The sequence below is a fragment of the Oncorhynchus keta genome, chromosome 4, assembly GCF_023373465.1.
Source record: "Oncorhynchus keta strain PuntledgeMale-10-30-2019 chromosome 4, Oket_V2, whole genome shotgun sequence".
Classification (NCBI taxonomy): domain Eukaryota; kingdom Metazoa; phylum Chordata; class Actinopteri; order Salmoniformes; family Salmonidae; genus Oncorhynchus; species Oncorhynchus keta.
This window is the reverse complement of record NC_068424.1, coordinates 20,146,409-20,166,949: the sequence shown is the minus strand read 5'-3', so window position 1 is coordinate 20,166,949 and position 20,541 is coordinate 20,146,409. Positions and strand designations below refer to the sequence as shown.

The following is a 20,541-nucleotide window of genomic DNA, read 5'->3' as shown; positions in this document are numbered from 1 at the left end:
GTCCAGCCTTTCGAAACACGTTGATGGTAGTGGATTTTTTGACAATGCTCCACGCTGTCAGGACCCACTGGCAGACTTGACCATAAGTTGCTCTTCGCATGCGGCCTGTTTTAGTGAAGGATTTCTCCCCACTTGTCATCCAAGCCTCCCACTGAACAAGGAGTGCCACCTTAAATGCACGATTTACACTGATGTCAAGTGGCTGCAAATACTTTGGGCCATCTGCTTTTCTTCCCTCTGAAAGCTTTTGTTGTCTTTTTGCACTGAGTCAGTTCCTCACGCAGCGGTTTCCAACGTCTTATCATCGACTCATTAAGGCCAAGCTCCCGTGCAGCAGCTCTATTTTCTTTTCCAACAGCCAGATCGATCGCCTTCAACTTGAAAGCTGCATCATATGCATTTCTCCGTGTTTTTGCCATGACCAGGATGACAAAATTACTACCGTAATCAGAATGATGGGAAGTTTGAGTGCGCTCGATTTACGTCACATCATGTGACGGTGCTCAGTTTTTTGGTGGCATGAATCTTGTGAAAGCGGGAAAAATCCATAAATTGTACAAACCGCGAGGTTCAAAGCGTGGGAATAAAGTAGCGGCTTATAGTCCGGGAATTACGGTAAGTGAATTTATAATGCTATTTCTGACTTTTGTTGACTCCACATGGCAGGTATGATGGCTGAGCGCTGTACTCAGATTATCGCATGGTGTGCTTTTGCGAAATCTGACACAGCGGTTGCATTATATCTTTAATTCTATGCATAACACTTGTATCTTTCAACGTTTATGATGAGTATTCCAGTGGCTCTCTGCAAAATCACCGGATGTTTTGGAGGCAGAACATAACGTGCCAATGTAAACATGAACAAAACAAACATGTATTGTGTAACATGAAGTCCTATGAGTGCCATCTGATGAAGATCATCAACGGTTAGTGATTAATTTTCTCTTTCTGCTTTTTGTGACTCCTCTCTTTGGCTGGAAAATGGCTGTGTTTTTTGTGACTCGGTGCTGACCTAACATAATCGCATGGTATGCTTTCGTCGTAAAGCCTTTTTGAAATCAGACACTATGGTGGGATTAACAACAAGTGTATCTTTAAACTGGTGTATAATACTTGTATGTTTGAGGAATTTCAATTATGAGATTTCTGTTTTGAATTTGGCGCGCTGCACTTTTGACACTGGCTGTTGTCAAATCGATCCCGTTAACGGGATTTCAGCAATGAGAAGTTACGGCCTCATGGTGAAATCCCTGAGGGGTCAACTGAGTTAAAGACACCTGTATCTTCGTAGTGACTGGGTGTATTAATACACCATTCAATGTCTGCTTTTGTAAATATTTTTTTATCTACCCATAGGTGCCCTTTGTGAGGCATTGGAAAACCTCCCTGCTCTTTGTGGTTGAATCTGTGTATGAAATTCACAGCTCGACTGAGGGACAGTACAGAGATGAGGCAGTCACTCAAAAATCATGTTAAACACTTATTGCACACAGTAAGTCCATGTAACGTATAGACTCAAAACATTTCAGCTTTTCATTTGTAAACAATTCCACTGACTTTATGGGGTTTGTGTGTAGGCCAGTGACAAAAATATCAACATTTTATTCAATTTTAAATTCATAATTACATATGTAGGGTATCGAAACTCACCTGGGATTCATACATCTTCTCCATCCGGTTGGCGACCTCGTTGCGAATGAGGGTGCCGATGTACTCAATCACCATGGTGTGGGACTCTATGTCCCTGGCGGCGTACAGACCCAACCCCTGCCAGAGGTCAGACACAGTGCAACACCAAACAACTTAACTCGACTTAGAACGCAAACAACCACTATGATGCCATATCAGTCATAATCCAAATCAATGTACAACAAAACAAAATAGCTTATGACACGTTTCTAATAAGTTAGAGAAGTATATTGAATCTGCATCAGTGATGTGTAGAGACCGCATGTAGCCCTAGCACAGAGTGGCAAAGGTGCCCACCTGAATGCGGGAGCGCGCCAGGTACACATTGCTCTTCCACTCTGCCTTCATGCGTCGGTACTGGAAGGGGACGGATGCAAACTGCTTGGGGGTCACCTCTTCTGGTGCTTCCACCACACCCACACTGCCAACCATCTGCATGGACTTAGAGGAGCCGCCGGTGCTGGACAAAGTGTGAGATCTACAAAAAGAGGAGAAGCCAAAACACACGAGACACCCTGAAGCATTTCCACAACAGGAAGTTAGAATTACAGTACTACTTTTGCAGAGTTGGACTGTGTATGGGGGGCTTCCTGAACCCAGATTATGCCCACTCCTAACTGGCATTGTTAATGGAGACAGTCCATTTAAAGGTACAGGAATAGGCTTAATTTGGGCCTCCGGGAAAGTGGCCATAAGAGTTAGTTTTGGGTGGATAGGCAGCTATTGTGTGGCTAAGATCAGAACCCTTTCTAGCAGGGATACCAACATCTAGCTTTATAAGAAAGTAGAATAACATAACACAGAATTATGGGTTAATATAGCACTAAAACAGTGACACAAGATTGACTGAAAATGGATGTGACAATGAAGGATGACGACTTCACAAGAAAAGAGTGATGGAGGAAAGCGGTTGTTTTTGTTACATTGATTTAAATCAAACGAACCTCATGACTCTTTTCCTACAACTAAGAATCTGTGACGTAAAAAAAAACATGCATAAAGAGGATACTGAAGGAGACAACGCCTTGTTGTGGATGGAGCAAAGACAACGTTTTCCAGAGATTAATACAGTGGCCGAAACAAACATGGCAGGAACTTAAGTGTAAAATCATACAGAATACCTTAACACCAACCTCTTGACATGCGTGCAGGTCTTGGGTTCCGAGCGGGCACTGCCAGTTGGGTTGATGGCCAAGGGGAGATCCATCAGAGGGTTCCGTCCAAAACGGAAAGTGTAACTTTCACAGGCCTCCACTCCAGGCAGCTGGGAGATGCAGGCGCGCACACAGAGATAATGAAACATATATATTTTGTAACATTTAAGTGGTTTGAGGGTTTATAATGACCAAAAGTTTTAAACTTAATTTAAACACTCAATAGTACATTCCAGGTTTCCATTATGATGCGTAAGTGGATATATTGAACTGTTTTTCCAACAGGTAATTTGTTAAAGAAATGTCTTACACCACTTAACCTTCAATTGAAAAAGTGCTTTCATATTCATAATCAACTGAAAAGCCAGATTCTAAAATAGTGTCTGATGGAGAACCTCCTGTGCCTGTGAAAAGCCTTTTCCCTCAAAGCACTTAATGGAGTTGAAGCTATTTTGTATTGGTGCTTTTAACGAAAATGTTTCTATTTGCCCAAACCAATGGCAGAGGAGAAGAAAATTCAAAAGTCAAACCCAAACTGGGTTAGCTACAGTGCATTCGGAAATTATTCAGGCCTGTTCCCTTTTTCCAAATTGTTACATTACAGCCTTATTCTAAAATGGATTAAATACATGTTTTCCCTCAATCTACACACAATACTCCATAAATACCAATCTCGAAAACAGGTTTTTAGAAATGTTTGCAAATGGATAAAAAATATGAAACACCTTATTTACATAAGTATTCAGACCCTTTGCTATGAGACTTGAAATTGAGCTCAGGTGCATCCTTTTTCCATTGATCATCCTTGATGTTTCTACAACTTAATTGTGATAAAATCAATCGATTGGACATGATTTGGAAAGGCACACACCTGTCTATATAAGGTCCCACAGTTGACAGTACATGTCAGAGCAAAAACTAAGCCATGAGGTCGAAGGAATTGTCCATAGAGCGCCGAGACAGGATTGTGTCGAGGCACGTATCTGGGTAAGGGTACCAAAACATTTCTGCAGCATTGAAGGTCCCCAAGAACACAGTGGTCTCCATCATTCTTAACTGGAAGAAGTTTGGAACCACAAACTTTTCTTAGAGCTGGCCGCCCAGCCAAACTGAGCAATCGAGGGAGAAAGCCCTTGGTCAGGGGGTGACCAAGAACCGGATGGTCGCTCCATAGTTCCTCTGTGGAGATGGGAGAACCTTCCAGAAGGACAACCATCTCTGAACGACTCCATCAATCAGGCTTTTATGGTAGTGGCCAGACAGAAGCACCATGACAGCCCGGTTGGAGCTTGCCAAAAGGCACCTAAAGGACTCTCAGACCATGAGAAACAAGATTCTCTGGTCTGATGAAACCAAGATTGAACTCTCTAGCCCAAATGCCAAGTGACCTGTCTGGAGGAAACCTGGCACCATCCCTACTGTGAAGCATGTTGGTGGTAGCATCATGCTTTGGGGATATTATATTTTATATATATTATATATATTTTAAGGGGGGAAAAATGATTACACATTTTGTTACGTTAGACTTATTCACAAATTGATTCAAAGTCAAGGGGATTGAATACTTCCCGAATGCACCCACCTAAAACGTTCTACTCTCGCTTGCCATCTCTGCTCTTACCGATTCCACGATCCTGGTGACGGCAGTGACAGTGAATCCAAACAGGTCCTCTCCCTTCAGGTAGACAGGGAACAGTTTCAGAGTTCCAGACTCGTTACGCCGCTCAGCCACAGGCTCCAGAATCTTGTCCCAGACAGCTACAACACAACAAACAGGATATTTAGGGGTGAGGTCAATAAGGTCATGTTCATAAGGCACTGACTAGCTGGACATTAAAACTGACAAACAGAGGGACTACATGGACATTTTCTGTCTATTTCTAACCCCACCACGCCCCCTTACCTTTGGGTGAGGCGCCGGTGAGCACCAGGTCATCGTAGCCCTGTTCCATCACCCGCACCACAAACTCCGGCCGGCCCTCGTTCTCCTCCACCAAGCACAGGTAGCGGCAGCGGCGGTTGCCGTGACGAGTGCTCCAGTAGATGCGGCTGGCCCGGTAGCCCACGGGGAAGATGGCGTTGGCCGAGTGGAAGGCGGCCATCTGCTGGGGAAGCAGCTGACCCACGGTGTGGAACACCAGGCTGCCCACACGGAATGTGTGCCGGTGCTCGCCACGCTGCATGATGCTGGCCATCTGCCGCGCCTCATCGCGCTGCACGTAGACACGGCGGAACACTGCAAAGCAGCGCAGCTCGTGGTTAGTGGCGGGTGCCACGGCCCTGTCGCTGCCGATGCCCCGGGGCCGGTGCAGGTGGCACAGCATGGTCTTGTCCTTGAAGAAGGTGCACTGGGCCTTGAGGGCGCATGTGAAGTGGTAGGCATTGGCACAGCGCAACCGGTGGCAGCGGCTGGTGGCGCCCGTCTGCTGGCAGTAGGTGCAGCGCACCGCCATGCCCCGCCGTAATGCCAGCTCGACGTTGATAAGGGCGCCTGCCTGCGTCTCATATACCTCCGATGACCACAGTGCGCAGTTAAGGTGCACCCACAAGTCTAGGTCCAGGTTGAGGAGCCGGGCGGGCCCGTCCGTCACACCGTCACCCTCCTCGTGGCAGAAGCAGCAACGTCGAAGGTCGCGGGGAAGGGGATCAGGACGCAGAGAGGCTCCCAGCTTCCTCAGCAGCTTGTCCATCTCGTCCTCACCGGGCAGAGAGGAAAGCAGGGTTCTCCTAGTGGGAACCACAATGTGTACGCTCCACTTGCGCCAACGCAGGCCCTTCCAGCGCTTGTGGTGGTGCGGCGACATATCACCTCCTCTGCTGGCTGAGTGGACCGCCCTGGGCCTTTGCTTGAACTTGACCGTCACCTTGAGAGTGTCCGGCTTGGTTTTCTCAAAGGGGAAGGAGATGGGATGGGGACTGGAGGGGGGCGACTGTTTGGGCTGCAGCTGGGCCAGGCAGTGGACGTCCAGTGTGGACATGTTGTTACTATACTGGTGGAGCACCTTGGACGGGCTCTCTTTGACCGACGACTCAGGCAAGAGAGGAGACATGTTTGGCTGCGAAAGAGTTTACTCATTAGGAATACAATGCAAATTCCTCTCATCTTTGGTCATTGTTAGACCATGTTAAAATATTTTGTCTGCGCTTAAATGAACACACAAATCCACTCATTCTCCATGCAATCCAACCCATTATAAGAATACCAACGTTCATACACATTTTGACAGCTGGAATATTTTTTTAGGGACACACTTCTCCATGACTTTGGCGACGTCGCTTTGTACGTATAAATATGTGAGGCTCTCTGGGAGGCTGCTCTCTGATTACATGTACCATCTCCTGTCGTTGAGCAAGGTACTTAACCCTCCTACAGTTAGGCAACTGTATCAAACACGTAGTCAACCCTCAGTCTGGAGAGCTACTGCGTGTGTAGGCTTTTGATAAAGCCCAGCTTAAACACATCAGAACCCGTTTATCAAGGTCCGGTTGAGCAGGTCATTTCTAAAATGTGTTTTGTTGGAGGGGAATAAAAGCCTGCACACCCATTAGGCTCTCCTGAAGAATGGTTAACCACTCTTGATGTATAACAATTCACGGCTTTTGAAATAATTTGCTCATTCAATATATCAAAGATCAAATGGCTATGGTAGGCCATTTTCTAAAATAAATGCTTCTAGTTTAGTCATATTTATCTTAGAATTGTTTACTTTGCAGGCTGACTAGCATCTATCGAATTGCAATGTCCCATACATCCAAATCAACAGTGAAGTGAATCATTCTTTCTAAAATAATCTTTTAAATTAAACATTATGGCCTTATTTGCAAGTGACGGTGGGACATTTTTTGGGACATGACGAAAACATTATATGCTAATAATAGCTAAACACTTAGACTCTTATGGGTTAAGCCGGGGAGCTAAGATATATGTCATTGTTTTAGGAAGGTTAATTTAGCTATTTTATTTAGAATTTTAAGACCCCTTGAAGTTAAAAAAATAATATATGATAAAATACATGTTGGCCTTATTGCTATTAACCCATATAAACGAATGGAACAACAGTCTGAAGGAAATTTGTTCTGAACTGTCTGTCCTATATATCTGAGAGATCAGTCAACAAATATAGATTTTTATTATGCTAATTCGATTTTTGCGGGTGGGCGCCGGCATCGACAATATATGTTTCGAATTGGCTACCTAGTTTATAGAGGCTAGGCCTACATGCTATTGCAATGCCGACTGTCTTGCTCTACTTGAGCAACGGCACAATCGTCTTGCAAAAATACAGGTGATGTTCACAAACACAGACGCACTAAAGTGTCATTCTGAACCTGTCAATTTTTATTCCTTTGATAAAATGTGCCAGAATGGGGCCTCCCGGGTGGCGCAGTCGTCTAGGGCACTGCATCGCAGTGCTAGCTGTGCCACCAGGGGCTCTGTCGCAGCCGGCCGCGACCGGGAGGTCCGTGGGGCGACGCACAATTGGACTAGCGTTGTCCGGGTTAGGGAGGGTTTGGCCGGTAGGGATATCCTTGTCTCATCACGCACTAGCGACTCCTGTGGCGGGCCAGGTGCAGTGCACGCTAACCAGGTCGCCAGGTGGACGGTGTTTCCTCAGACACATTGGTGCGGCTGGCTTCCGGGTTGGATGCGTGCTGTGTTAAGAAGCAGTGCGGCTTGGTTGGGTTGTGTATCGGAGGACGCATGGCTTTCGACCTTCGTCTCTCCCGAGCCCGTATAGGAGTTGTAGCGATGAGACAAAATAGTAACTACTAACAATTGGATACCACGAAATTGGGGAGAAAAGGGGGTAATATTTTTTTTATGTGCCAGAATAAATTACATTAACGAGTTCCCCCCAAAATATTAAGAATTTTTAAAATTTTTCCAGACCTGGAAAATGCCGTTAAAAAATTGCGTTTTTCTTGACAGTACAAATTTTCTCCATACCATACTGGTATCAGTGAGATTCTATCAATCTATCAAAAAGCTAAGAGAGCAAAAGATAAGTGTTGAGTACAGTTAGATACACACCTTACTGTCCATGGCTTTGGATTGTGTGGCAGTGGCGTGGAGGACGAAACAGTTATGGCTACAGAAGACCATGCTGCTCCCCGCATGGTTCGGTCTCTCCTGTGGAAAACAGATACAAGTCAGCACCATGGACATTAGGCACAAAAAGGAAAAAAAGTCTCAGTGAAACGGGCAGGTATTAACAACCTGTGCAATTAGAAACATTAATTTTTGTTTTCCGTTGCAAAACGTTTTGCCTTAATGAACATGGCCCAGGTCACAGACAAGGCCACTCTGCCTGAACATGCATGAGACACACAGTCCGGCACTGTCCAGAAACAACTACCCCATATGTACTCCTGAAAGTGATCCTCAAGATATCCTACATCTGGGAACCTATTGATCAAAAAGCCTGCTGTGCCACAGCCATTGTGTTGACGCCATAAAGAGTCGGGACATTTGCATAGTGTGTGTGGGCTGGCAGAGGAGAAAGACATCAAAGGTAACTCCTGATTTAAACAGCCTTGCATTTACATACTCCACCTGCTTGCTCATCTCGGGCCATCTCGACTCCTCCCGTGGTAAATAAGGAAGTGTGTCGTGGCAGTGGTCCCTCGGGGGTTAGGCAGTTAACCTGGTAATTGTTCTGGGGCGGATCGTTACTTCACCAAAGGGAACGGGTATTAGCATAATAAGGCAACCGTTTTCTACGTACCCCCCAAGGGAGGACTTGAGGCAGGTCGCATCCTTTGAAGTCCTCAAAGTATACTTTAACCTCAAGCTCTTGAGCTCTTTATATGGATGGTAAATGATGACATGAATTTTAATAACGCAAAAAAATAAAAACTGTCAATCCCAAAGAGGGGTTGATAAATTCATAAAAGCAGGCCTCAGCTTTACTTTTTTGGCTCAGATAAATCTCATTCCTCAGCAACCAAACTGATACTGAAGGAATTACTTTCGGGCTTATACAATTCAAATTACTAAACGTGTTCATATTAACTAACAATACTTTTGGGGCTCCCGAATGTGGCAGCAGTCTAAGGCACTGCATCTCAGTGCGAGAGGCGTCACTACAGACCTTGGTTCGAATCCAGGCTGCATCACAACCGGCCATGATTGGGAGTCCCATAGGGCGGCTCAGCATCGTTAGGGCTTGGCCACCATTGTAAATAAGAATTTGTTCTTAACTGACTTGCCGAGTAAAATAAAAATATTTGCTTCAGTCGAGCAACAACTGATCTAGGGCTTACCCGTTTGCTGCAGGGTAGGGCTTTGGTGGACTTGCGGACTCCGTTTCCCAGAACCAGCACCTTGCAGTTCCAGCACCACTGGGGTTTAGGTCCGTCTCCCCTGGCAGACGGACCTAAAACACAAACAACTCAATCAAACTGACCAACATTGCAGAACACTTAAATGTATTAACCAACAAAACATGCAATTTCAACCTCAATTTGTCAATCAAAACACCTGGGTGAAAGAAAGGTGAACAAGAACAAAACAGACCGCTAGTACGATTGCATTTGGGTCATTTCACATGGCTTCTTCAAAATCAATTAAGACAACCATATTATACTTTGAAAGTCTGGAACCGAAGACCTAACAGGTTAATCATCCCCAACCATTAGGGGATTTCATTAAAGTTCAAATCTCAGACATGATCAATAAAGGCTAGATAGGACTATCAGAGAGCTCTGGCTCACACACAGACTAGTGTTTCCATGTCTAGCTCTTTGTTCAAAATATTTTCTAAAAAAAGTAATAGAAAAATCAGTAAAAGAAAGTGCTTAAACTCCACCACAATTTAACTAGCTCTGTGGGCCAGAAACACCTATTTCTCCCATCATTATCAGTAGTTTAAAGTTGCATTGCTGGTGTGTACTGACCAGCGCTGGTAGGTGGCTGCTGGCTAATTCCGGGATGAGTGGGCGGTCCGGGGGGTCTCAGGAACCTCATGGCGGGGGGCTGCTGGGGGAACATGGCCGTGTGGTGGGGATCCACACCCTGGGTCTGAGGCACCTTGACTCCAGCCAGCAGGGCCAGGGAGCTACGCTCGGGGCCGCGGCTCACCTCGTAGCTAACGGGTATGTTCACACACAGCAGGTCGGCTACCGCAGCCACCATGCCAGGGATGTTCTACAGGTCCGGAAAGGGTCAGTGGGGTCAAATAAGTTCATAGCCAGTGGTGGTCAATACAAACAGCCTTATACGAGACAACCCGTTTTGTCTATCTTGCATATGGTCTGGCTTGGTTACCCAGTAGTTATTTAAATGTACAGTTGAAGTCGGAAGTTTACACCTTAGCCAAATACATTTAAATTCAATATTTCACAAATCCTGACATTTAATCCTAGTAAAAAATCCCTGTCTTAGGTCAGTTAGGATCACCACTTTATTTTAAGAATAATAGTATTTATTTCATCACACTCCCAGTGGGTCAGAAGTTTACAAACAATTTAAACGCAATGCTAATTGAGTGTAACTATGTTCAAACGTTTCCGGTAGTCTTCCACAAGCTTCCCACAATAACTTGGGTGAATTTTGGCCCATTCCTCCTGACAGAGCTGGTGTAAATGAGTCAGGTTTGTAGGCCTCCTTGCTCGCACACACTTTTTCAGTTCTGCCCACAAATTTTCTATGGGATTGAGGTCAGGGCTTTGTGATGGCCACTCCAATACCTTGACTTTGTTGTCCTTAAGCCATTTTGCCACAACTTTGGAAGTATGTTTGGGGTCATTGTCCATTTGGAAGATCCATTTGCGACCAAGCTTCAACTTCCTGACTGATGTCTTGAGATGTTACTTCAATATATCCACAATTTTCCTCTCTCATGATGGCATCTATTTTGTTAGGTGCACCAGTCCCTCCTGCAGCAAAGCACCCCCACAACATGATGCTGCCACCCCAGTGCTTCACAGTTGGGATGGTGTTCTTCGGCTTGCCCACCTCCCCCTTTTTCCTCCAAACATAATGATGGTCATTTCTAGTTTTATTTCATCAGACCAGAGGACATTTCTCCAAATCTTTGTCCCCATATGCAGTTGAAAACCGTAGTCTGGCTTTTTTAAGGCGGTTTTGGAGCAGTGGCTTCTTCCTTGCTGAGTGGCCTTTCAGGTTATGTGGATATAGATACTTTTGTACCCGTTTCCTCCAGCATCTTCACAAGGTCCTTTGCTGTTATTCTGGGATTGATTTGCACTTTTTGCACCACAGTACGTTAATCTCTAGGAGACAGAACGCGTCTCCTTCCTGAGCAGTATGATGGCTGCGTGGTCCCATGTTGTTTATACTTGCGTACTATTGTTTGTACAGATGAACGTGATACCTTCAGGCGTTTGGAAATTGCTCCCAAGAATGAACCAGACTTGTGGAGGTCTACAAACTTGACATTATGGGAAACTCAAAAGAAGAGGCACTGAGTTTGAAGGTAGTCCTTGAAATATATCCACAGGTACACCTCCAAATGACTCAAATGATGTCAATTAGCCTCAGAACCTTCTAAAGCCATGACAGAATTTTCCAAGCTGTTTAAAGGTACAGTCAACTTAGTGTATGTAAACTTCTGACTCACTTGGAATACAGTGAATTATAAGTCAAATAATCTGACTAAACAATTGTTGGAAACATGACTTGTGTCATGTATAAAGTAGATGTCCTAACAGACTTGCCAAAACTATAGTTTGTTAACAAGAAATTTGTGGAGTGGTAAAAAAATAGTTTTAATGACTCCAACCTAAGTGTATGTAAACTTCGGACTTCAACTGTATGTATGTTTTCAGAATGTCTACTGCTATTTAGAGTCTAAGATCAGAGCAACTATAGTCGTCAAAATTGCTTGTTTACAATTGCATTTAACCACTCACCTCCGCTGCGACCGGATTCAAGGTGATAGCTATGGATACCAGGCCAGCTTTGGAGCAGGAGGGAGCCGGTCTGAACTGGGAGCCGAAAAAGGAGCTTGAGGGTTCAGTCTTGACCTCTCGCTTAATCTCAGTCCCTGAGGGGAAACAACCAGACAATCTAATATTACAGAGAAACTAACACAAATTATGCTTGTACAACACTGGCCTGAGAATGATATATTAAAGATATTTACCGATATAATGGCTACCATTACTAACAAGAAAAACTTCTTATGACTCAACATAACTATAAAATAACATGGGGAGCCCCTCAGGGGTGCATGCTTCAATCCCCTCCTGTATTCCCTGTTCCCCCATGACTGCGTGGCCGAGCACAACTCCAACTCCAATGAGACAGCCTATAGGGAGGTCAAAGACCTGGCAGTGTGGTACTAGGACAACAACCTCTCCCTCGACGTCAGCAAGACAAAGGAGCTAATCGTGGACTACAAGAAATGGAGGGCAGAGCACGCCCCCATTCACATCGACAGGGCTGTAGTGGAGAGGGTCGAGAGCTTCAAGTTCCTCAGTGTCCACATCACTAAGGACCTATCATGGTCCAAACACATCAACACAGTCGTGAAGAGGGCATGACAACGCCTCTTCCCCAAGAGGCTGAAAAGATTTGGCATGGGCTCTCAGATCCTCAAAATTCTACAGCTGCACCACTGAGAGCATCTTGACAGTCTGAATCACCGCTTGGTATTACAATTGCTTGACATCCAACCGCTACAGAGGGTAGTGCATACAGGCCAGTACATAACTGGGGCCGAGCTCCCTGTCATCTAGGACCTCTATACCAGGCAGTGTCAGAGGAAGGCTCTAAAAATTGTCAAAGACACCCAAGTCATAGACTGTTCTCTCTGCTACAGCACGACCAGTGGTATGGATGCAACAAGTCTGGAACCAACAGGACCCTGAACAACTTCTACCACCAAGCCATAAGACTGATAAATAGTTAGTTAAATAGCTACCCGGACTATTTGCATTGACTCATCACATACACTGCTTGTACTGTTTACGATCTGTCACTTTATTCCTAGTTATATGTACATATCTACCTAGTACCCTGGCACAGTGACTCTGTACTGGTACCCCTTGTACACTGATGGAATTAAAATGTTCCATATGTACAAAAAGCTTATTTCTCTCCAATGTTGTGCACAAATTTGTTTATATCTCTGTTAGTGAGCATTTCTTCTTTGCCAAGATAATCCATATCAACAGGCTGAATAAAAAGCATGATCATTACACAGGTAGACTTGTGCCAGGGATGATATAAGGGTCATGAAAATGTGCAGTTTTGTCACATGCCACAAATGTCTCAAGTTGAGGGAGTATGCAATTGGCATGTTGACTGCAAGAACGCGTCAACCAGAGTTGTTGCCAGTAAAACCTTTGAAATGGTTGTGTTTATATTTTTGTTAAGTATATATATATTGCCAAGATATCATTACTCATTGTGTATCTATTAATGTGTTGTACTTTTCTATTTTCTTTCTCTCTGGATTGTTGTGAAGGTAATTAAGCATTTCACTGTTCGTTCACACCTGATGAATAAAATTGTATTCGATTTTTGTAGCTCTTGTTCAGTCAGGAGAGAATTGTATTTGTGAGTCTTACCTTTCCCGCTGGCGCTAGGCAGCATGGGAATTACAGGGGAGGAGCAAGGGGAGGGGGGCTCCTCCTTGACATTTGACAAGTCGGGGTAGCGGCTGATCTCCACGCCGACCACACTCTCGGGGGACGAGGAGGGGACGAAGCTATCAGGGGTGTCCCTGTCCGCACAGTGGTCCTGACTCCTGGGATGTACACAGAATCAGGGAAACTAGTTCAACCACTGGGCTCCTTCACATAACCAGGTCAGGGCAGTACAGCTTGGCTCGGCTCAGTAGTGCAGAAGGGTATAAATCTGTTTAATACTCTCCGTTCAGAAGCTAAATTACAGTTACTCGCTCAAACCAGGTAGGAACTATCCTGACCCCCATTGAAATGTGGATTTGCAAGTCCTCCAAAGGCTCACCTGAGTTCCTCCTGGTTGTTATGGGGTGGTGTGGGGAGCGAAGCGGGGACGTCCACCGTCTTGGGCCCCTGGGTGATGGCATGGGCCAGCAGGTCTTTTTCTGTTCGGAACGCTGTAGATAGCTGCTTGGCTTTTAGGCCTATAGGGAGAAAGTAAAACATTTATTGTTCCTTTTATTTTCAGACCTTAGAAATGTGTCTTTTTCCATTGCAATCCCAGTAGTGATACTTTGATGTATAATTTTAGATCACCATTTAATATTAGCTATAATATTACTACAGCATTACATCTCCAAAGAAGTGCGACAGAGGCGCAGAAGATTTAGAAAATGTTGAGTCCCACTTTACCATCATGGCCACCCAAGATGGCAGCTTTCTTGGTAAGATCCTCGGCCATGGCGAACCCGTTGACCATCTTCTGCCTCGCCACAGGGGGCGGCGTGGAAGGGAGTGATGCTGGAGGGGTGGGCGGGTTGCTCAAGTTGTTCCGCTACAAAATGGCAAATCACACAACATCGTAACTGGATCCAACTAGGGAAATGTGTTTTAGTATACAGGAGCATTCAACAAATGTGCGGCTATCTATTTTATTTTCTAGGAACAATGTTCCTTTTCCTATCCTATACCTTTTTCTACACTCCACCTGGGAAAGGGATGGATGTGCATACACTAGTGATCTCTCCTCACCTTGTAGATGAGCTGGGAGTAGTAGTCTGACACGCCGCCCAACGAAGCGCTGCCAAAGGATCCTGACAGGCAGTTCTCCCCGTTCAGCTGCCCGCTGCCGAAGGGGGGAAAGTGAGCAAAGTTCACCACCATCAGGGGCTCTATCAGGGGCAGCAGGGAAAGCTGCTGTGGGGGTGGAGGAAGAGAGGAAGGAGGGTTAGTGAGAGCAGAAGGGACGCTGTACGTGGTACTGTATTTTAAAGGCTTTCTCACTGCTTATATTTCGAGGTAAGCCCTGAACAGGATCAAAATTAGTTCTAGAAATTGAATGAAAACATTTGACTGTTATTAATGACCTTTTGGGTGGTGTAATAACTGAGGTTATTTTAACCTAACGTTATATGGTTATCAAAAGTGTAGTCGAGGCGTAGGCAGTCTAGACAAAATGCAGCCTCTGGAATTTTTTGGCAAACATTTTATTGTGCCCCTGTGAAAGGTTCACCACTGCATAACCCATGGTATATCTCATCATAATTTGAAGGACATACAATTTCTTTATTTTATTATTAGTCAACTAAGTATTAGATTTTCCCATTTAAAATTCGGTTTATGCCTTCCATAAATGTTGAGTGATTATTTTTAAAAATCCACGGACCATTTAATTCCACCTAAATGAAAGTAATTACATATTAAGATGAGTGATTTATGAGGTGTGCTAACAGAAAATAAACACCCACATTTGTACCTAAGCAACTGCAGAGAAAGATAAACTTTCATCTCTAAAATCATCAGCCTGAGTGCTAATCTGCACATAGCGGCACCACACACGTGAAATATTTAATGCCATCAATCAAAAAATGGAAATATGTACTACATAAAACTCTTTATGTTTCGGACTGGGAACATGACCAGACCAATCAACACATTCTATCAACACACAATAGCTAATCGGCACATTCAACACTGTTCGGTGGCTGACTACTATGATCTGTACCTGTTTGAGCTGGGTCATCAGAGTGTCAGCACTGGAATAACCAATCGGCTTCTCCTCTTCCTCCTTCTTCCTCCTCTTGTAGCGCGATGGTGGTTTCTCCACGCCGTTTTTATGCATCAGTTTGTTGCGTTGCTGCTTCCTCTTGCCCTGTTCCGGCACCGAGGGTTCTAGGAGCTCGGTGCTTCCTGTCAGCTGACTGCGCCGGGGAGTCTGGAAAATTACAACGAGGCAAGGTTGGTGAGCTACTATTACAAAACAAAGAGTTTTCATTAGGAATGTAGTATTGTATAGCAATTGCTTAGCCAATTTTGTACCCCAATATTTCGATTTCAGATAGAACATGCAGTAACCTATGCTATAGTGACTGTGGTCTTTCCCTTCTCACCATGTTGTTGGCGGTGAAGGCCGGCCCGGCAGTGGCTTTTCGGTCTGATGAGTCCTCCTGCTCTGAGCGCAGTTTGTCAAAGGATATCTGCTGTGTGGGAAAGGTCTGGTTGGCATTGGCGCCGGGTGGGGGCGTGCTCTTGTTCTTCAACAGGTGCTTAAGCAGCTCGTTCCCTGTGTCGACACCTTTGGCACCGTGGAGTGGCGAAGAAAACCCCCCCTCGCTTCCCTCCTCCACCTTTACTGTCCCGCCAGCTCGGGGAACGTGCTGCAAGGCCGACCCCTCGTTGGCCGCCTTGTCCCTTCTGCACTCAGTCTCTATGCTCTCCAACTTGATTTGGAGGGTTTCGTCAAACAGGGGAGCCCGGTCATTCTCAGAGCCCATGCTGGAGCAGCCACCCTGGGCTAAGCTGCTGCCTGAGAGCTGCCTCTCCAGTTCTGTGGAGGGGGCCAAACCAGAGGACCCCACTGGGAGGAAAAGATCGGACAGATCCTGCTCACAGGGAATGCTGAGGCTACGGGTGGATGAGGTGTCAGACCCGCGGGAGGGTGTCAGCGGGGAGCAGCGGTCTGAGTGGGGAGTGGACGGGGTCTTAACAGAGTCTGTGTCGTCGACCGAGTCTCCCTTCTTCTTCCTGTTCCTCTTCTTCTTGACCTTCTCCTCTGGGATGATGTTGGAGTAGAGCTGGATCAAGGACTGGCCTGAGCCGGGGTAGTTTGGAGGCAGGGGGGTGGATGAGTCCATTCCGAACGGAAGTCCCTGTCCCTCGCCTCGGCCCCCACTCTGGGGCATCATCCCAGGGCCTCTGAATCTGGCGGGGCGGGGCAGTCCCGAGGGGAAGTTGAGCCCCTGCAGCATGGGGTTTTTGGGACAGAAATTGGGACCCATCTCGGGACCACCAAAAGCCCCAGTCTTGGGCATAGGCCTGCACTCGTCCCCCAGCATGAAGGCCCCGTTGCCCTGCTGGGGGAACATGGGCCCTAGCTGCCCCTGCTGTGGTGGTGCTTGTTGTTGAGGTCTAGAGGGCTGCATGAAGTCTTGGGGCAGATCAGTATTGTAGAATGGCATGTGGGCCAGGCTATCCCCACTGGGGTTAGTAGCTCCGGGGCCGTGTGGGAGCCCAGCGGGACCCATACCCAGGCCTTGCTGCTCCATCTCCAGCCGCTGCTGCATGGCCCGGTGCCTGTCTACCTCCTGCATCAGCTGAACCCGCTGTCTCTCCTGCTGCTCCCTCATGCGGTCCCGCCTCTCGCGCTCCTGGAAGCCCTCGCTGAATGGATTGTTATCATCAAATTTCACAGCAAGGCTATTACTGCCACTTCCACCGTTACCTCCGCTGGCTCCCTGGGTTCCTGCTCCTTTGCCTGCAGGTGTGGCTTTTACGCCGGGCACCATTGAGGCTGATTGAGGCGGAAGTTGGGTCTGGGGTGGTAACTCGGGCTGGTGCAACTGGGCAGGGCTGGCGGGGGGCATCTGAGCTGGAATTCTTGGACCCGGGCCTCCCATCAGTCCTGGGGCTCCCCCAGGGTGCCACCCTGGCACGTTGGGCATGCGGGCAAGGTTAGGCTGGCTGGGGTGGGGCTGCATTGTCATCATGGGCTCCATCATGGGCTGGCCCAAAGGGGGCCCCCTGGGCATTATAGGGGCAGCATGAGCTGGCATCCCTGGCATCATAGGAGCCTGTAGACTTAGCTGTTGCTGCTTGACACGGTACTCCTCTATCAGCTCTGCATGGTCTTTCTGCTGTTTCCGAATCTACCAGAGAGAAACAGCACAAGAGGAAAAAAACAATAAGAGAAATGTGAGCAGACTGAAGGTTATCCCACCCAATTCTTCACAGTGCAAGATGGTATTGAGACAATTTTAGGCACTGCTTTTCTATACAGTCCAATTAGAACTGGTATTTACCTGACAATCACAGAAAGAACAGTGATCAAATGCTATTTTCTGTTACTTATTCAAAATACCTCCATATAATACGTATCGATGCAGTAAATGTTTCAATGATTCCACAAGAAATCCGATTGAACCATTACGAAGTAAATACCAGGTAAATAGCAAAACCTCTTAACCTCTTGAGTGTAGGGGGCAGTATTTTGATGTTTGGATGAAAAACGTACCCAAATTAAACTGCCTATTTCTCAAGCCCAGAATCTAGAATATGCATATAATTGTCCGATTAGAATAGAAAACACTAAAGTTTCCAAAACGGTCAAAATATTGTCTGTTATTGCAGGCGAAAACCTGAGGAAAATCCAACCAGGAAGTGCTGTTTTTCCTGAAACCTCCCTGTTCCATTGCATGCCTTCCCTCCATTTAAAGGGATATCAACCAGATTCCTTTCCTTATGGCTTCCACATGCTGTGAACAGTCTTTAGACATAGTTTCAGGCGAGAAAGATCACATCGCGTCATTGGATGGATGGGTGCCAGCAGAGTTTTGCATGCGTGAGCAGCTTGGAGCAGACATTTTCTCTCTCACTACAATTGAAAAAGCTACGGTCCGGTTGAAATATTATTTGTTATTTATTGTAAAAACAACCTGAGGATTAATTATTTTAAAAAGTTTGACATGTTTCTACGAACTTTACGGATACTATTTGGAATTTGTCTGCCCCGTCGTGACCGCTCGAGCCTGTAGATTTCTGAACATAACGCTCCAACCAAATGGAGATTTTTGGATTTTAAAATAATCTTTATGGAACAAACGGTACATTTGTGTAACTGGGAGTCTTGTGAGTGCAAACATCCGAAGATCAAAGGTAAGCGATTCATTTGATTGGTTATGAAAGTCAGAAAAACAATCTACTTTGCTGCTAGCTGTTTGTAATGTTTTATCTGCTGAGAGAGATGTCCTCACAAACGTTTGGATAGCTTTCGCCGAAAAGCTTTTTTGAAATCTGACAAGCCAGGTGGATTAACAACAAGCTAAACTGTGTTTTTCTATATTGCATGAGTGGAGGATGTGTGTTAACTTCACAGAATAAATCATGCCTTTGTTCTCCTGTGGTGTTTGTCTCGCAGCCTCGCCACATTTAACAGGTCACGGAAGTTGGAAATAATTAGCAAAGGCGCCAATTGTTTTGCTAAGAAAAGTTCAAAAGGTTTGTTTTCAAGCTCAATGTTTCCCTTGATTCTCAAGAAACCAAACAGTTATTTAAAAGTAGCAGCTATTTTTCAGCAATCAAGCTTTGTGTGCTGCTGAGGAGGAGGGTTAAGATTGTCAAAATTGAGGGGACAGAAATACAGACCTTGTTGAAGCTCCTTTGGCAGTGATTACAGCCTCGAGTCTTCTTGAGTATGACGCTACAAGCTTGGCACACCTGTATTTGTGGAGTTTCTCCCTTCACTACAGATCCTCTCAAGCTCTGTTTGGTTGGATTGTGTCGCTGTACAGCTATTTTCAGTTCTGTTCAAGTCTGGGCTCTGGCTGAGCCACTCAAGGACATTCAGAGACTTGTCCCGAAGCCACTCATGAGGTGTCTTGGCTCTGTGCTTAGGGTCGTTGTCCTGTTGGAAGGTGAACCTTTACGCCAGTCTGAGGTCCTGAGCGCTCTGGAGCAGGTTTACATCAAGGATCTCTCTCTACTTTACGTTCATGTCCTCGATCCTGACTAATCTCCCAGTCCCTGCCGCTGAAAAACATCCACACAGACCAGAGAATTTTGTGTCTCATGGTCTGAGTCCTTTAGGTGCCTTTTGGGAAACTCCAAGCGGGCTATGGTGAGCCTTTTTACTCTACTAGAAAAAAAGATTGGTGGAGTGCTGCAGAGATGGTTGTCCTTCTGGAACTTTCTTCTATCTCCAAAGTGGAACTCTGTCAGAGTGGCCATAGGGTTCTTGGTCACCTCCCTGACCAAGGCCCTTCTCCCCCGGTTGCTCTACGAAGAGTCTTGGTGGTTCCAAACTTCTTCCATTTAAGATTGATGGAAGCCACTTTGTTCTTGGGGACCTTCAATGCTGCAGAAATATTTTTGGTACCCTTCCCCAGATCTGTGCCTCGACAATTTTGTCTCTGAGCTCTACGGACAATTCCTTCGACCTATGGCTTTTTTTTTGCTCTGACATGCACTGTAAACTTTGGCAACTTATATAGACAGGTGTGTGCCTTTCCAAATCATGTCCATACAATTTAATTTACAACAGGTGGACTCCAATCAAGTTGTAGAAACATCAAGGATGATCAATGGAAACAGGATGCACCTCAATTTTGAGTCTCATAGCAAAGGGTTTGAATACTTGTGTAAATACGTTTTTTTTTTAAATATATATATATATACACACACATTTGCCATACATTTCTAAAAACCTGTTTTCACTTTGTCATTATGGGGTAGTGTGTGTAGATTGAGAGACATTATTAAAATTTTAAAATCCATTTTAGAATAAGGTTGTAACGTAAAAAAATGTGGAAAATGTCAAGGGATCTGAATACATGTGTGCATTCAGAAAGTATGTACATTGTAAAGTATTTTGTCTGTAATGTCTTTTTAGTTATTGCCATTGGCGTCGGATGATTGGTATCCTAATAAATCAAATACAAAATGTTTCAAGTGGCTTAAGATGTGGATAAGAGAAAGATCTCACCTCTCCAAGGTAAATGACAGCTCTATAGAGACAGCATGTACAACCTCACATATTTACATTATTTAAGGCCTCAGGATTTCCAATTATGTTACAGATAATGCCATGTAAAGATGTAGAATCAAGAGACTAAAG

General features: G+C 45.4%; 1 protein-coding gene across 6 annotated transcripts in view; it reads right to left on the bottom strand.

Moving 5' to 3' along the window:
* LOC118370518 (histone-lysine N-methyltransferase 2C-like) overlaps nt 1-20,541 on the bottom strand; it is a 151,471-nt gene that overhangs the window by 5,548 nt on the left and 125,382 nt on the right. For 5 of the 6 annotated variants that reach the window (XM_035755564.2, XM_035755569.2, XM_035755594.2 and 2 more), the window contains 15 exons: nt 15,824-17,578; nt 15,439-15,648; nt 14,466-14,630; nt 14,127-14,268; nt 13,780-13,918; nt 13,380-13,558; nt 11,718-11,851; nt 9,741-9,990; nt 9,108-9,220; nt 7,876-7,974; nt 4,747-5,899; nt 4,465-4,601; nt 2,811-2,953; nt 1,987-2,167; nt 1,651-1,767 (listed from right to left, as the gene is read on the bottom strand). In XM_035755564.2, coding sequence (XP_035611457.2) covers nt 1,651-1,767; nt 1,987-2,167; nt 2,811-2,953; nt 4,465-4,601; nt 4,747-5,899; nt 7,876-7,974; nt 9,108-9,220; nt 9,741-9,990; nt 11,718-11,851; nt 13,380-13,558; nt 13,780-13,918; nt 14,127-14,268; nt 14,466-14,630; nt 15,439-15,648; nt 15,824-17,578 — 4,917 coding nt within the window. The remainder of the gene's footprint in view (nt 1-1,650; nt 1,768-1,986; nt 2,168-2,810; nt 2,954-4,464; nt 4,602-4,746; nt 5,900-7,875; nt 7,975-9,107; nt 9,221-9,740; nt 9,991-11,717; nt 11,852-13,379; nt 13,559-13,779; nt 13,919-14,126; nt 14,269-14,465; nt 14,631-15,438; nt 15,649-15,823; nt 17,579-20,541) is intronic. The other variant, XM_035755578.2, reaches the window with a different exon arrangement.